Source organism: Limanda limanda, chromosome 19 (assembly GCF_963576545.1).
Source record: "Limanda limanda chromosome 19, fLimLim1.1, whole genome shotgun sequence".
Lineage (NCBI taxonomy): Eukaryota > Metazoa > Chordata > Actinopteri > Pleuronectiformes > Pleuronectidae > Limanda > Limanda limanda.
This window is the reverse complement of record NC_083654.1, coordinates 22,894,900-22,913,205: the sequence shown is the minus strand read 5'-3', so window position 1 is coordinate 22,913,205 and position 18,306 is coordinate 22,894,900. Positions and strand designations below refer to the sequence as shown.

General features: G+C 46.5%; 1 protein-coding gene across 1 annotated transcript in view; it reads left to right on the top strand.

Moving 5' to 3' along the window:
• The first annotated feature begins 612 nt into the window (after window positions 1–612).
• npr1a (natriuretic peptide receptor 1a) overlaps window positions 613–18,306 on the top strand; it is a 26,292-nt gene continuing 8,598 nt past the window's right edge. The window contains exons 1-5 of the mRNA XM_061092268.1: window positions 613–641; window positions 7,209–7,960; window positions 13,629–13,819; window positions 13,916–14,029; window positions 14,425–14,575. Coding sequence (XP_060948251.1) covers window positions 7,237–7,960; window positions 13,629–13,819; window positions 13,916–14,029; window positions 14,425–14,575 — 1,180 coding nt within the window. The 5' untranslated portion in view covers window positions 613–641; window positions 7,209–7,236. The remainder of the gene's footprint in view (window positions 642–7,208; window positions 7,961–13,628; window positions 13,820–13,915; window positions 14,030–14,424; window positions 14,576–18,306) is intronic.

The window sequence follows — 18,306 nt, the reverse complement described above, 5'->3', positions numbered from 1 at the left end:
ATTATTCACGAGATCCACATTTTTATATTTGTATCTGAACCAAATCACGCACACTCATAAATATCTGTCCTTCAAACATTTCAGATTTTCCAGCCACATTCTTCAGATGCATTCTGGAGTTTGAGCAAAATCCTCCCAACAAACAAACAAACAAACAAACAAACAAACAACTCAATGAAAGCAGGAGGTCAAAAGGTCAATGTACAAATACACAAGTAGAACACAACCTTTTAAAATGTAAAAGTAGCCGGGCAGTTTTTACACTTTAATCTGAACTTTGAACGTCTGGAGTGATTTTACAGTGTAGGTGATGTCACATGATTCAGTTTCATCTCCGTGACAACAGAGTTTTCTCTAACGTGACAACCCTAGAAAATATTAAAACTTATAGTTGAAAACATTAAAACTTTACGTTTTCATAATCGGAGGCGACTTCCTGTCTCCACATTAGCAGCTGGTCGATTCGCTCCGCCCCCTGGTGGCTGTCACTGGCAGCGTTTCCTGTGTGGCAGGAAGTAGAGATGCGTCTTTATTCAGTCTGACGGGTTCCAATTAACCACAGAGAGAGGGCGGGGCTTATCAGTGACATCACTACTGGACAGTTTGGTGCGTTCAAGTGCAGCGAGAGGGTTTTCATTAAGGTGAGTGAGTGTGTGTGTGGGGGAGGGGCTGTGTGTGTGTGTGTGTGTGTGTGTGTGTGTGTGTGTGTGTGTGTGTGTGTGTGTGTGTGTGTGTGTGTGTGTGTGTGTGTGTGTGTGTGTGTGTGTGTGTGTGTGCGTGTGTGTGTGTGTGTGTGTGTGTGTGTGTGTGTGTGGTGATCATTTCCAGGAAGAGCTACAAAGAGTGTTTGTGTTACAAAGTGATTTCCTGGTCAACCGGGTGTATCCTGTAAAAACACACACACACACACACACACACAGTCAGTGGTTCATTGTGTGTGTGTCCATTTACTTTATGAACACACACACACATTCTGACATCACGTGACAGTGGTGACGTCGGAGGGTTAATAAATCTGACGCTTGTCTTGCTCCATAATAAATACACATTCAGTTGTGTGTCCTTGTTTCCTCTGATCAGGATCTGTTCCTTTCTTCATGTTTCTGATCAGTTTGGTGTTTATCAGTTATTTGTTTAAATAAAAAACAGCTGATTGATTGACAGCTGAGACTGAGTGGGAGGGGCCTCGAGATCATCACTGTTTATAATATTTATATACAGTCACTGATCATCTTTATATACAGTCACTGATCATCTTTATATACAGTCACTGATCATCTTTATATACAGTCACTGATCATATTTATATACAGTCACTGATCATATTTATATACAGTCACTGTGTATGGAACTATAACCATGTGTGTGGACAGATTATTAAGTGAAGCCTCCACCAGGTGGCGCCATAAACAAAGCCAGTCTGAGGTTTTATATTAATAACACTCAACGTGATTAATTTACATGCTCGTGCACCAACATATATACACGTGCGTCCCCTGGGCCTCGTCATCAACCCCCCCCCCCCCCCCGTCCCGCCCCCCAACTTCACCAGCAAGAGTGTGCCCGTGTGCGCGTGCCCGCTGGTGCGCCTCGGTGTGTGCACTGACGGACCGGAGAGGAACCAGCAACTGAACCGGAGAGGAACCAGCCACTGAACCGGAGAGGAACCAGCCACTGGACCGGAGAGGAACCAGCCACTGGACCGGAGAGGAACCAGCCACTGGACCGGAGAGGAACCAGCAACTGAACCGGAGAGGAACCAGCCACTGGACCGGAGAGGAACCAGCCACTGGACCGGAGAGGAACCAGCAACTGAACCGGAGAGGAACCAGCCACTGAACCGGAGAGGAACCAGCCACTGAACCGGAGAGGAACCAGCCACTGAACCGGAGAGGAACCAGCAACTGAACCGGAGAGGAACCAGCCACTGAACCGGAGAGGAACCAGCCACTGGACCGGGAGCCACCGGGACGGACCCGCTCGTCAGTCCCCGGTCAGCGTGAGACACAACCGGAACGTGACGGACCGACAGAGCTGCGGGCTCGACCTTCTCCGGTGCGAACCCGGACAGATCCAGATTCTTTTCTTGCTTCTTCTTCCTCTGATTCTTCTTGTGCTTCTTCTTGTTCTTCTTCTTGTTCTTCTTCTTGTTCTTCTTGTTCTTCTTCTTCCTCCTCTTCTTGTTCTTCTTGTTCTTCTTCTAGTTCTTTTAGTTCTTCTTGTTCTTCTTGTTCTTCTTGTTCTTCTTCTTCCTCCTCTTCTTCTTCCTCCTCCTCCTCCTCTTCTTCTTCCTCTTCTTCTTCTCCTTCCTCCTCTTCTTCTTGTTCTTCTTGTTCTTCTTGTTCTTCTTGTTCTTCTTGTTCTTCTTCTTCCTCCTCTTCTTCTCCATCCTCCTCTTCTTCTTCTTCTTCCTCCTCTTCTTCTCCTGGACCCATGAAGCTGCAGGAAGCATCGAACTGACCTCAGCAGGTAAAGACCTGAAACAAACTTCAGCTCGAACCGTTGTTATGATCAATAATCAATGCGTTTAAATATTCAACAGATTCACTGATAAACTGATATTACCTGAAATATTCATAGTTGAAAATCAAACTCTCATATTTCTGAGATAATAATATTTAATATTTAACATAAAGTGATGTGTTTATATAATACATATATTTATAAATGTATTTCATAGTGTTTATATTTATATAGATAACATCAATCCAAGTGGAACCTCCTTGCTGTGCAGGAGGCTGGTGTTGCTCTGGTCTCCTGCTCGGTGGAGGAGATGTTCTTGATGATCTGAGGATGAAACACACTGAAGCACTTTCAGGAGATGGTGAAACATCTGGAGCGGCTCAGTGACACCTGGAATCTGACTGAGCAGGAACTCAGTTCATATCTGACTCGGTCTCTGGGATTCTTCTCTTAAATTCTGTGTTGAGAAGATGTCAGTTGTCATCTGTAACTCCGCCCCCTGAACATCCCCCTCCCCCCTCCTCTGCGCTCATCGGATCAGCTGGAGTCACATCCATCTCCTCCTGGTCCGAGGTGGTCCACCACCTGCGGCCCCTCAGATCACATCCCTGCTGGTCTTTGTAGGCAGGTCTGTGACACTGGTAGCTCATGTGTTCACAGATCAACACCGGTCTTCTCTCTGCTTGTGTCCCAGCCCCCCCCCCTGTTCTCCCTGGCTCAATGGCCTTTCTTGTCAAAGTCCAAGAGAAGGTAGTTCTCACCCATCTGCAAAAAGATCTATTCGACAATAATGTGTATGAGAAGCTGTCTGGTTTAAACAGGGCCACAGCACGGAAACGTCTCTTTAAGAGTTTTAAACCATCAGATGTTCACTGTTGATTCAGGAGACGCTGATGTCCTGGAGCTCCTAGAGGTGACGGCTGCTGTCCAGAGCTTCCATCACTCCATCAGGTCTGGAGAACTCTGTGGGAGGGTCAGGGTTAGCACTGAGGAGTTTCTCTGTCCACCTGGGTGGTGACACCTCTGGGGCGGCCTCACTTACATGTGGTTTCCCTCAAGGATCCCTTCTAGGCCGCATCCTATTTTCATTATATATGCTGCCCCTAGCATCAATATTTGAAAAACATGATGTCTCTTTCCACCTCTTTGCTGGAGATCTTCACGTGAACTTGCCCCTGAATCTTAAAACTAAGAGTTCACTGCAGCCGCTGTTTGACGGATTTATATGAATTTTCCTTTTGGTCACATCAGCACAACGAGACTTTCCAAAGCCCGACAAACTCATCCCGCTGTCGCTAAGCAACGAAGGCTCGACCAACGATTACTGAACCAAGCTTTGAGACCTGTCATGTTCCTGACGTGTTCCTAACGTGTTCCTGACGTGTTCCTCTCGTGTTCCTGACGTGTTCCTCTCGTGGTCCTCTCGTGTTCCTCTCGTGTTCCTGACGTGTTCCTCTCGTGGTCCTCTCGTGTTCCTCTCGTGTTCCTGACGTGTTCCTGACGTGTTCCTGTCGTGTTCCTGATGTGTACCTGACGTGTTCCTCTCATGTTCCTGTCGTGTTCCTCTCGTGTTCCTGACGTGTTCCTCTCGTGTTCCTGACGTGTTCCTCTCGTGGTCCTCTCGTGTTCCTCTCGTGTTCCTGACGTGTTCCTGACGTGTTCCTGTCGTGTTCCTGATGTGTACCTGACGTGTTCCTCTCATGTTCCTGTCGTGTTCCTGTCGTGTTCCTGACATGTTCCAGAAGTGTTCTTGACGTGTTCCCAATGTGTTCCTAACGTGTTCCTTTCGTTTTCCTGACGTGTTCCTGTCTTGTACCTGACGTGTTCCTGTTGTGTTCCTGACGTGTTCCTGTCATGTTCTTGACGTGTTCCTGACGTGTTCTTGACGTGTTCCTCTCGTGTTCCTGTCATGTTCCTGACGTGTTCCTGACGTGGTCCTGTCGTGTTCCTCACGTGTTCCTCTCGTGTTCCTCTCGTGTTCCTGACATGTTCCTCTCATGTTCCTGACGTGTTCCTCTCGTGTTCCTGTCGTGTTCCTGACGTGTTCCTGACGTGTTTCTGACGTGTTCCTGTCATGTTCCTGACGTGTTCCTGACGTGGTCCTGTCGTGTTCCTCACGTGTTCCTCTCGTGTTCCTCTCGTGTTCCTGACATGTTCCTCTCATGTTCCTGACATGTTCCTCTCGTGTTCCTGTCGTGTTCCTGTCGTGTTCCTGACGTGTTTCTGACGTGTTCCTGTCGTGTTCCTGTCTTGTTCCTGACGTGTTCCTTATGTGTTCTTGACGTGTTCCTGTCGTGTTCCTGACGTGTTCCTCTCGTGTTCCTGTCGTTTTCCGGACGTGTTCCTGTCATGTTCCTCACGTGTTCCTCTCGTTTTCCTGTCGTTTTCCTGACGTGTTCCTCTCGTGTTCCTGACGTGTTCCTGACGTGGTCCTCTCGTTTTCCTGTCGTGTTCCTGACATGTTCCTCTTGTGTTCCTGACGTGTTCCTGACGTGTTCCTGACGTGTTCCTGACGTGTTCCTCTCGTGTACCTGACGTGTTCCTGACGTGTTCCTGACGTGTTCCTCTCGTGTACCTGACGTGTTCCTGACGTGTTCCTGACGTGTTCCTGACGTGTTCCTGTCTTGTACCTGACGTGTTCCTGACGTGTTCCTCTCGTGTACCTGACGTGTTCCTGACGTGTTCCTGACGTGTTCCTGTCTTGTACCTGACGTGTTCCTGACGTGTTCCTGACGTGTTCCTGACGTGTTCCTGACGTGTTCCTCTCGTGTTCCTGACGTGTTCCTCTCGTGTTCCTGACGTGTTCCTGACGTGTTCCTCTCGTTTTCCTGTCGTTTTCCTGACGTGTTCCTGACGTGTTCCTCTCGTGTACCTGACGTGTTCCTGACGTGTTCCTGACGTGTTCCTCTCGTGTACCTGACGTGTTCCTGACGTGTTCCTGACGTGTTCCTGTCTTGTACCTGACGTGTTCCTGACGTGTTCCTCTCGTGTACCTGACGTGTTCCTGACGTGTTCCTGACGTGTTCCTGTCTTGTACCTGACGTGTTCCTGACGTGTTCCTGACGTGTTCCTGACGTGTTCCTCTCGTGTTCCTGACGTGTTCCTCTCGTGTTCCTGACGTGTTCCTGACGTGTTCCTCTCGTGTTCCTGACGTGTTCCTCTCGTGTTCCTCACGTGGTCCTCTCATTTTCCTGTCGTTTTCCTGACGTGTTCCTGACGTGTTCCTGACGTGTTCCTCTCATGTTCCTGTCGTGTTCCTGACATGTTCCAGAAGTGTTCTTGACGTGTTCCTCTCATGTTCCTGTCGTGTTCCTGACATGTTCCAGAAGTGTTCCTGACGTGTTCCTGTCTTGTTCCTGACGTGTTCCTGACGTGTTCCTGATGTGTTCCTCTCGTGTTCCTGACGTGTTCCTCTCGTGTTCCTGACGTGTTCCTGACGTGTTCCTCTCGTGTTCCTGACGTGTTCCTCTCGTGTTCCTCACGTGGTCCTCTCATTTTCCTGTCGTTTTCCTGACGTGTTCTTGACGTGTTCCTGACGTGTTCCTCTCATGTTCCTGTCGTGTTCCTGACATGTTCCTGACGTGTTCCTGTCTTGTACCTGACGTGTTCCTGACGTGTTCCTGACGTGTTCCTGACGTGTTCCTCTCGTGTTCCTGACGTGTTCCTCTCGTGTTCCTGACGTGTTCCTGACGTGTTCCTCTCGTGTTCCTGACGTGTTCCTCTCGTGTTCCTCACGTGGTCCTCTCATTTTCCTGTCGTTTTCCTGACGTGTTCTTGACGTGTTCCTGACGTGTTCCTCTCATGTTCCTGTCGTGTTCCTGACGTGTTCCTGACGTGTTCCTGATCCACTCTGTGTGTGTTTGTGTGTTCTTCATTCGTCTCTGCTGCTGTTTCGCAACAACACTTACATAAGACTGAAGACTGCTGGAGAACAATGGCTCACATACACACACAGACACACACACACAGACACACACACACACACTCGTACACACATAAAGACAGACTCACACACAAACACACAAACACACACAGACACAAACACACAAACACACAAACACACACAGACACACAGACACACAAACACACACAGACACAAACAGAAACAGAAACACACACAAACACACAAACACACAAACACACAAACACACACAGACACACAGACACACAAACACACACAGACACAAACACACAAACACACACAGACACAAACACACACAGACACACAAACACACAGACATACACATACACACACAGACTCACACAGACACACAGACTCACACACACAGACTCACACACACTCACACAGACACACACAGTGACATCACAGTATCTCTGAGTTACATCTTGAGGTTCAGTTTCCTGTTTCATTCTGTTCTTCAGTTAGTTTAATAGAGTTGTGATGTTTGTGTGTTTATTAACTGTGTGTTTGTGTGTGTTTATTAACTGTGTGTTTGTGTGTCCTTTTAAAGGTCCAGTGTGTAAAATATCATTTTCATCATGATGTTTTATTAATATGTGAGTTATACGTTTTTAACAATAAACAAAATAAAGGATTTGATTGGTATATGTCTAAATGCACAGCAGCAGGTCACATGACCACGTGGTTAATCTCCCAGAAGTCTCAGCGGCGGCTGGATGGGGGCGTGTTTATCTTTTCACATTCAGACTTTATTATGAAAAAGTTCATGAAACTGTGGAAAGGTTTGATTCATAATCCTCGACTGGTCTGTTTCTCCCTGCAGCTCGTCTGACAGGCGGCTCCTGGTCATCATGGCGTCCGGGCGGTGGCGTCCCTCCTTCCTCCTCCTCCTCCTCCTCCTCCTCCTCCTCCCTCCGTCAGGTGCGTCCTCGCTCTCAGCTGTCAACTCCTCAGAGGATCTCCAGGAGGTGATCCTGGCAGCCATCTTGCCTCTCACTAACACAGACTATGCGTGGGCGTGGCCTCGCGTGGCGCCGGCCCTCCACCAGGCGGTGCAGCGGGTGAACTCTGACCCCTGGCTGCTGCCGGGCCTAAAGCTGCGGCTCGTTAACGGCAGCTCGGAAAACCGCGACGGCTTCTGCTCGGACTCCATGGCGCCACTGGTCGCCGTTGACCTCAAGATGTCACATGACCCCTGGGCCTTCATCGGCCCCGGCTGCGACTACTCCTCCTCGCCTGTCGCCCGCTTCACAACCCACTGGGGGGTTCCCATGGTGACAGCCGGCGCCCGCGCTATCGGCTTTGAACTCTACGCGGCGGTCACCAACACAGGCCCCACCCACAAGAAGCTGGGGGAATTTGGCGCCAGGATCCAGGAGATGTTTGGCTGGCGGCAGCACGCCATGCTCATCTTCAGCGACAACAAGGACGCCAACGACGACCGCCAGTGCTACTTCGCCATCGAGGGGTTGTACACGCAGCTAGGCAACCGCAGCATCACCACCCGCGACCACGCCATCGACGCTGACGTCAACTTCAAGTCTCTAGTGCAGGACATCAGAGAGAACGGCAGAGGTCAGCCACCTTCCTTCCTTCCTTCCTTCCTTCCTTCCTTCCTTCCTTCCTTCCTTCCTTCCTTCCTTCCTTCCTTCCTTCCTTCCTTCCTTCCTTTTCCTTCCTTCCTTCCTTCCATCCTTCCTACCTTCCTTCCTTCCTTCCTTCCTACCTTCCTTCCTACCTTCCTTCCTTCCTTCCTTCCTTCCTTCCTTCCTTCCTTCCTTCCTTCCTTCCTTCCTTCCTTCCTTCCTTCCTTCCTTCCTACCTACCTTCCTTCCTTCCTTCCTTCCTTCCTTCCTTCCTTCCTTCCTTCCATCCTTCCTTCTTTGCTTCCTTCCATCTTTCCTTCCTTCCTTCTTTGCTTCCTTCCTTCTTTACTTCCTTCCTTCCATCCTTCCATCCTTCCTTCCTTCTTTGCTTCCTTCCATCCTTCCTTCCTTCCTTCTTTGCTTCCTTCCTTCCTTCCTTCCATCCTTCCTTCCTTCCTTCCTTCTTTGCTTCCTTCCTTCCTTCCTTCCTTCCTTCCTTCCTTCCTTCCTTCCTTCCTTCCTTCCTTCCTTCCTTCCTACCTTCCTTCCGTCCTTCCTTCCTTCCTTCCTTCCTTCCTTCCTTCCTTCCTTCCTTCCTTCCTTCCTTCCTTCCTTCCTTCCTTCCATCCTTCCTTCTTTGCTTCCTTCCATCTTTCCTTCCTTCCTTCTTTGCTTCCTTCCTTCTTTACTTCCTTCCTTCCATCCTTCCATCCTTCCTTCCTTCTTTGCTTCCTTCCATCCTTCCTTCCTTCCTTCTTTGCTTCCTTCCTTCCTTCCTTCCATCCTTCCTTCCTTCCTTCCTTCTTTGCTTCCTTCCTTCCTTCCTTCTTTCCTTCCTTCCATCCATCCTTCCTTCCTTCCTTCCTTCCTTCCTTCCTTCCTTCCTTCCTTCCTTCCTTCCTTCCTTCCATCCTTCCTTCCTTCCTTCCTTCCTTCCTTCCTTCCTTCCTTCCTTCTTTGCTTCCTTCCTTCCTTCCTTCCTTCCTTCCTTCTTTCCTTCCTACCTTCCTTCCTTCCTTCCTTCCTTCCTTCCTTCCTTCCTTCTTTGCTTCCTGACACAAATCATATCACTCACTGTTTCATTACATGTCACTTATCTGACGGTTTTATCCAAAGCGACTAACATCTAGTGCATCTATGGGGGGGGGGGCACCTTGGCGTGCAGGTGGTGAAGCCTGGGAATCGAACAGCCGACCTTCTGGTTAGAGGACGACTGCTCTTCTCTCCTGTTCACATCTTTATTTCCCTCTCCTCCTCCATGTTGTTTTTCTCCTCCTGTCGTTTCTCTTCGTTAAATGATGGTTAATAATTATTTGATCTTTTTGCTCCAGTAGTTTCTGACTCCGCCCCCGTGTGTTTGGGTTCTGGTTTGTCCGTCTCTGTGGGGACTCCGTCACATTCCTCCATCGCTAGGTCATTTTCTAAAGAGTTCAGTTCAGACACAGGTGTGTGTGTGTGTGTGTGTGTCTGTGTGTGTGTGTGTGTGTGCGTGTGTGTGTGTGTGTGTGTGTGTCTGTGTGTGTGTGCGTGTGTGCGTGTGTGTGAGTGTGTGTGTGTGTGTGTCTGTGTGTGTGTGTGTGTGTGCGTGTGTGTGTGTGTGTGTGTGTGTGTGTGTGTGGGTGTGTGTCTGTGTGTGTGTGTGTACACCTGCAAATAATCAGGAAAAGGAATTTAAGGGAGCAGAGTTCTTCCATCCTATATATACTTCACACATGTTTATGTACTTTACTGTAAAGCTTGTTATTCTGATAGAAACCAGTGTAACTACACACTAATACATATTTGTCAGCTGATAGAAACACTCACACAACCCCAGTTACAGCTAGCAGACCATTAACTAACCCAGAGGGCACTGGGAACAAGGTGGAAGTTATGAATATTAGTGTGTTGGTGTATTTACATCAGATTCATATTCACTCATTGATCAGAAACACTTGTGACACGTCAGAAAGTTTTAATTCAGTTTGAATCTCAATTCCCTCTCATGTACACGTGGCAGTACAAACAGGAACCATTTGGTTTTGAGTTTGGTTTGATTCAGCCAAATAAATCTGTTCCTGGGAGCTTTCATCAGCCAATCACAGCTCTCGTCACAGAGGCTCAAGATCTGTGATTGGCTGATTGTTGGTGAAATGCATCATGGGAACTGTGTACTCAACATTGAAACTTTCTTTCCATCAAAGAACCTTTTGTGTTGATACTTGAACCAGAAGAGTTTCATGTTGATCGACTTCACAACAAATATACACACACACACACACACACACACACAGACACACACACACACACACACACACACACACACACACACACACACACACACACACACACACACACACACACACACACACACACACACACACACACACACACACACACACACACACACACACACACACACACAGTGTTGCCAGCGGCTACAGATGGCCTCAGATCATTTCAGGAGCAGTGTGTGTGCGTGTGTGTGTGTGTGTGTGTAAGAAGCTACAGAGGATTGTTCATGTGTTTCAGCAGATTTATAATTATATGTAGTATAATTATAATAACATAAAATATTAATTTAATGTCTGTTTCCAAGAGTTGAGTTTTTATTCCAATACGACAAATCAAAGCCAAGATTGACAACAAGTGGAAAATCATTTCCTCTCATAATCTTAAAAGTGAACTAACCTAAAAAAGAAAGGACAGTAATTTGTGAGAAGTTGTGAAAGTTGTTATGATTATCAATCATCACCTTGAACACATCCTGACTCAGCTCGTTCTGTTCTGAGTGGAGATCACACCACCACAGATCTGTAGCTGATAACGAGTTAACGAGAGTTTCCTGCCAGACCGATCTCGTTAGAGGGGGTGGGGGGGGGTGGAGGTAGTGATAATCACCATGGTTACTTACGAGCCCAGCAGTGAGGTCATCAGTCAGGGACAGTAAACCTCAGAGGAGGAAACCAGACACTGGATCTGAAGTGTGTGTTGGTTCTGACCTGCTGCTCGGTCCAATGTGTTCATGGATCTGACTGAACATGTTAACAAAGACAATCAAACAACCTCTTAGATACACAAAACAACCACAAAGAGACACAAAACAACCACAAAGAGACACAAGACAACTTCAAAGAGACACAAAACAACCACAAAGAGACACAAAACAACCACAAAGAGACACAAAACAACCTCAACGATACACAAAACAACCACAAAGAGACACAAAACAACCACAAAAATACACAAAACAACCTCATAGATACACAAAACAACCACAAAGAGACACAAAACAACCACAGGGGGACACAAAACAACCACAAAGAGACACAAAACCACATCAAAGAGACACAAAACAACCACAAAGAGACACAAAACCACATCAAAGAGACACAAAACAACCACAAAGAGACACAAAACAACCACAAAGAGACACAAAACCACGTCAAAGAGACACAAAACAACCACAAAGAGACACAAAACAACCACAAAAATACACAAAACAACCACAAAGACACACAAAACAACCACAAAGAGACACAAAACAACCACAAAGACACACAAAACAACCACAAAAATACACAAAACAACCTCATAGATACACAAAACAACCACAAAGAGACACAAAACAACCACAGGGGGACACAAAACAACCACAAAGAGACACAAAACAACCACAGGGGGACACAAAACAACCACAAAGAGACACAAAACCACATCAAAGAGACACAAAACAACCACAAAGAGACACAAAACCACATCAAAGAGACACAAAACAACCACAAAGAGACACAAAACAACCACAAAGAGACACAAAACCACGTCAAAGAGACACAAAACAACCACAAAGAGACACAAAACAACCACAAAAATACACAAAACAACCACAAAGACACACAAAACAACCACAAAGAGACACAAAACAACCACAAAGACACACAAAACAACCTCAAAGATACACAAAACAACCACAAAGAGACACAAAACAACCACAAAGAGACACAAAACAACCTCAAAGAGACACAAAACAACCTCAAAGATACACAAAACAACCATAAAGAGACACAAAACAACCTCAAAGATACACAAAACAACCTCAATAACAAAACAACCACAAAGAGACACAAAACAACCACAAAGAGACACAAAACAACCACAAAGAGACACAAAACAACCACAAAGAGACACAAAACAACCACAAAGAGACACAAAACCACGTCAAAGAGACACAAAACAACCATAAAGAGACACAAAACAACCACAAAGAGACACAAAACCACGTCAAAGAGACACAAAACAACCACAAAGAGACACAAAACAACCTCAACGATACACAAAACAACCACAAAGAGACACAAAACAACCTCAAAGACACACAAAACAACCTCATAGATACACAAAACAGAGAGAGACACAAAACAACCACAAAAATACACAAAACAACCACAAAGAGACACAAAACAACCTCAAAGATACACAAAACAACCACAAAGAGACACAAAACAACCTCAAAGATACACAAAACAACTTCAAAGAGACACAAAACAACCACAAAGAGACACAAAACAACCTCAACGATACACAAAACAACCACAAAGAGACACAGAACAACCTCAAAGACACACAAAACAACCTCATAGATACACAAAACAGAGAGAGACACAAAACAACCTCAAAGACACACAAAACAACCTCAAAGACACACAAAACAACCTCAAAGATACACAAAACAACCACAAAGAGACACAAAACAACCTCAAAGATACACAAAACAACCTCAACGATACACAAAACAACCTCAAAGAGACACAAAACAACCACAAAGAGACACAAAACAACTTCAAAGAGACAAAAACAACCTCAAAGATACACAAAACAACCACAAAGATACACGAAACAACCTCAAAGATACACAAAACAACCACAAGGATACACGAAACAACCTCAAAGATACACAAAACAACCTCAACGATACACAAAACAACCTCAAAGAGACACAAAACAACCACAAAGAGACACAAAACAACTTCAAAGAGACAAAAACAACCTCAAAGATACACAAAACAACCACAAAGATACACAAAACAACCTCAAAGATACACAAAACAACCACAAGGATACACAAAACAACCACAAAGAGACACAAAACAACCACAAAGAGACATAAAACAACCACAAAGAGATACAAAACAACCACAAAGATACACAAAACAACCACAAAGAGACACAAAACAACCACAAAGAGACACAAAACAACCTCAACGATACACAAAACAACCTCAAAGACACACAAAACAACCTCAACGATACACAAAACAACCTCAACGATACACAAAACAACCTCAAAGAGACACAAAACAACCTCAACGATACACAAAACAACCTCAACGATACACAAAACAACCTCAAAGAGACACAAAACAACCTCAACGATACACAAAACAACCACAAAGAGACACAAAACAACCTCAACGATACACAAAACAACCACAAAGAGACAACACAACCACAGACTGGTGTAGGTGGTTGTTGGTCTCTGTTCCATTGTTTCTTTATTATTTTGACGCTGGAAAAACACAAGAATATAAAGACAATAAAGATAAAGGAGGAAAAAACTCAGTAGAGTTAAACTCAGAAGATGAAGTGTGATGTTTGTGTGTCTCCTTGTTGTTGTGTAGTTGTGTACCTGTGCTGCTCCTGGGACATCCTGAGGAGTCTGATGGTGCAGTTCTGGAAGGAGGGCGTGGACCTGCAGGAATACGTCTTCTTCTTCATCGACCTGTTTGCCGAGGGCCTGGGGGGGGGCGGCCCGGTGAGACCCTGGTACCGAGGAGACCAGGACGACTCCACGGCCCAGCTGGCCTTCAGGGTGAGGGAACCTTCTGCTCAACCCGTGTGGTGTTGTTGTTTGTTGTGATTGATTTTCTGCCTGTTGTGTTGTTGTTGTTGTTGTTGTTGTTGTCAGAGCGTGAAGGTGTTGACGTACCTGGAGCCGCAGAATCCAGAGTATCGTCAGTTTGTTGAAACTCTGAAGAGCGACGCAAAGAAACTCTTCAACTTCACCATCGAAGACTCTCTGGTACAACACACTGTCGTTAGCATCGTTAGCATCGTTAGCGCTGTTGTTAGCATCGTTAGCATCGTTAGCATCGTTAGCGCTGTCGTTAGCATCGTTAGCGCTAACATCAGGTCAGAGACCTGTTGCGTTTCTACCAAGTTAAAACCTGTTCTGCATGAAGCAGAATCATCTCCGTCCTCTGATGCTTCCTGGTTCTTCGGTTCCTTGTTTGCATGTGAGAGGAGGAGCCAGACATTAACAATCGATCCAGATGTTTGATTGAACCAACATTTAAAAACAAACAGAAGATCATATCCAGTTTTTCTGATTCATGTCTTCAAATCCTAACATGAGATCTGATTCAGAGTTTGAACCTGTTCCCACTGAGGTGGATCTGAGATGTTCTTCTGTTCCAGTCCAACCTGATCGCTGGAGGCTTCCACGACGGCGTGATGCTCTACGCTCACGCTCTGAACGAGAGCCTGGCCGAGCACAGGGGGCCGGGGGGGCTCCGGAGACCCCAACAGGACCTGGTGACCCGGAGGATGTGGAACAGAACGTTCCCAGGTGAGGATGTTTGGATGTTTCTCATGAGAACGTTCTGGAATCTCTTCAGAGACGCGTGGGAACCCTGAGCTGTCGGCCAATCACAGCACAGAGCTGGATGAGAACAGTCAGGATTCTAAATAATACAAAAACCACAGAACATAAATATCTCACAGTGCAATAAAACACACGGAGTGTATTTGTATAACAACAAATCATCACACACATGATCACATGACCTCCAGAGACAAGAGAGAGGGGGGGGGGGGGCGGGACTCTGGAGCAGGAGCCGTGGTCGTTCAGGTAACTTCCTGGTTCAGATCTGTGGAGCTCGCTAACCTGTCATCAGGTCAAATCACCATGGTAACCGAACGGCTGCAGGCGTCTCTCAGAGATTGATCCTCGTCTCTCAGAGGTCTCGTCCAATCAGAGCGCTTCCTGTGGGTTTCCTGTCCTGGTCGGTGGTTTGGTCTCAGACGTCCGGCCTCCATGTTCCCAGCGTCACGTCCAGCTGGGACACATTTACATTACACACTGTGTGTGTGTGTGCGTGTGTGTGTGCGTGTGTGTGTGTGTGTGTGCGTGTGCGTGTGCGTGTGCGTGTGTGTGTGTGTGCGTGCCTGTGTGTGCGTGTGTGTGTGTGTGTGTGTGTGTGCGTGCGTGTGCGTGTGTGTGTGTGTGTGTGTGTGTGTGTGTGCGTGCGTGTGCGTGTGTGTGTGTGTGTGCGTGTGCGTGTGTGTGTGCGTGTGTGTGCGTGTGTGTAGAAATCTGCAGAAAGGAAATGCCAGCCTCTCCTTCTCATGGTGACCTCACAGAGCACGGAGGCTCCTGATTGGACGGTCGGTCAGGCTCCATTAGTTAGCGACGAGTGATTGATTGGTGGGAGCTGAGCGATAAGCTGGTTTCTCTCTCAAGCAACAAACTTCATGTCTCAGATTATTTGCTTTATTACAGTCACCCCCCCCCCCCACTGTGATCCTGCCCCCTGCAGGACGTCCTCGGCCGGTTGCTCGAGAGAGAGAGAGAGAGAGAGAGAGAGAGAGAGAGAGAGAGAGAGAGAGAGAGAGAGAGAGAGAGAGAGAGAGAGAGAGAGAGAGAGAGAGAGAGAGAGAGAGAGAGAGAGAGAGAGAGAGAGAGAGAGAGAGAGAAGAGAGAGAGAGAGAAGAGAGAGAGAGAGAGAGCCTGTGATTCGTCAGAAGTTTATCTGACCTGAAGTTTATCGACTGTAGAACCGTCTCCATCCATCAGACGCGTGTTGTTTTTAAACATGAAATCAGTCTTTTGGTTTTTAAGAAAATAACTTTCTGTTGTTGGAGACGGTGAAACATTCTGAAAACAAACAGATGAGACATTTTTATCATGTGGATGGAAAAATACAGAACAGACTGAGTCAGTAAACCTGTTAGAGACGGATCACTGAGCGTCCCCAGAGACAGACTGAGGAGCAGAGACGTGATGAGACAGACAGGACATGAGGACACTGGACAGGATGTCCTGGTGGTCCTGGTAGTCTGGTCCTGGTGTGAAGGTCCAGCTGCTCTTGTCTCTCTCTCTACTTTCAAATACACATATTTGACACAAACACAAAGACACAACTGGACAGCATCAGACAACCAAAAGACTAACAGCAGAAAACAAGAAGAAGAAGACATGATAAGACGAGAGGACGGTTCAGACTGAAGGTGTCTGTCTCTCAGGTCCGGCTCTGTTTCTGTTAGAACTGAAGGTGTCTGTCTCTCAGGTCCGGCTCTGTTTCTGTTAGAGTCAGATGTCTCTCTGGTTGTGCCTGGGGGGGGGGGGGGGGGGGGGGGGCGGCTCCAGGTGTGGAAACACACATCCGTCACAGGAAGTGACAGCTGACTGCCGACCTCAGCTGGAGCCGAGCGACTAATCAGATCAGACACACACGAGATCCACAGAGCGACAACCTGACACCACACCAACGAGCTGTGATGTTTTATATTCACGTTTAGCAAAGACACGACAGAAAATATACATATATATATCTATATATATATAAATATATATAGATATATATGTATATATATGTATATATGTATATTTGAATATATATATATATATATATATATATATATATATATATAGTGCTAAACCATTTCCCCTTCATACAGATGCTGTGCTAAGTTCAGTGAGATGTTTCCTTCTGAATCCAGGATCAGCTCAGTCAGCAGTTTCTTGATGGTTCCAGATGTTTCCCAGTTCCTCAGCTGTGAAGCTCAGTTAGATGTTCCAGATGTTTCCCAGTTCCTCAGCTGCTCAGTTAGATGTTCCAGATGTTTCCCAGTTCCTCAGCAGCTAAGCGCAGTTAGATGTTCCAGATGTTTCCCAGTTCCTCAGCTGTGAAGCTCAGTTAGATGTTCCAGATGTTCCCCAGTTCCTCAGCTGTTAAGCTCAGTTAGATGTTCCAGATGTTTCCCAGTTCCTCAGCTGCTCAGTTAGATGTTCCAGATGTTTCCCAGTTCCTCAGCTGTGAAGTTCAGTTAGATGTTCCAGATGTTTCCCAGTTCCTCAGCTGTTGAGCTCCGTTAGATGTTCCAGATGTTTCCCAGTTCCTCAGCTGTGAAGCTCAGTTAGATGTTCCAGATGTTTCCCAGTTCCTCAGCAGCTAAGCTCAGTTAGGTGTTCCAGATGTTTCCCAGTTCCTCAGCAGCTAAGCTCAGTTAGATGTTTCAGATGTTTCCCAGTTCCTCAGCTGTGAAGCTCAGTTAGATGTTCCAGATGTTTCCCATTTCCTCAGCAGCTAAGCTCAGTTAGATGTTCCAGATGTTTCCCAGTTCCTCAGCAGCTAAGCTCAGTTAGATGTTTCAGATGTTTCCCAGTTCCTCAGCTGTGAAGCTCAGTTAGATGTTCCAGATGTTTCCCAGTTCCTCAGCTGTGAAGCTCAGTTAGATGTTCCAGATGTTCCACAGTTCCTCAGCTGTTAAGCTCAGTTAGATGTTCCAGATGTTTCCCAGTTCCTCAGCTGTTAAGCTCAGTTAGATGTTCCAGATGTTTCCCAGTTCCTCAGCTGCTCAGTTAGATGTTCCAGATGTTTCCCAGCTCCTCAGCTGTGAAGCTCCGTTAGATGTTCCAGATGTTTCCCAGTTCCTCAGCTGCTCTGTTAGATGTTCCAGATGTTTCCCAGTTCCTCAGCTGCTCAGTTAGATGTTCCAGATGTTTCCCAGTTCCTCAGCTGTGAAGCTCAGTTAGATGTTCCAGATGTTCCCCAGGTCCTCAGCTGCTCAGTTAGATGTTCCAGATGTTTCCCAGTTCCTCAGCTGTTAGACGTCTTCATAACAGTGATCAACATATTGTACATTTTAAACCTTCTGGTTTTTAGCCAAATGTTTCGTGTGTGTGAGAATAAAAGTAGCTTGTTGATGGTTTTGCAGTAAAATAAATCTGATTCTCCAGGACGTGTCCTTCAGTGTTTATTGACCAGCGAGCTCGCCGTGACCTTTGACCCCTGAAGCCTCCCAGCGGAGCCTCATCATTTACTTAAAGCTGACAGTCTGTTTTTACGAGCAGCCCCCCCCCCCGGCCTCCAGAGGGAGCTGCATGAAACCAGATTCTTACTTTGTTCCGACTGCAGGAAACTTATGTCACCATGCTGACATCAGCAAGGTCAAAGGTCAAAGGGCAGCAACGTGTCAGCAAACCTGACACGAGAAAAACTCAAATGAAATGAAACCGTTTCCCAGCGTGGTGTTGATCTTCTGATCGACTCGTCTTCTAATCAATGACTTTAACAA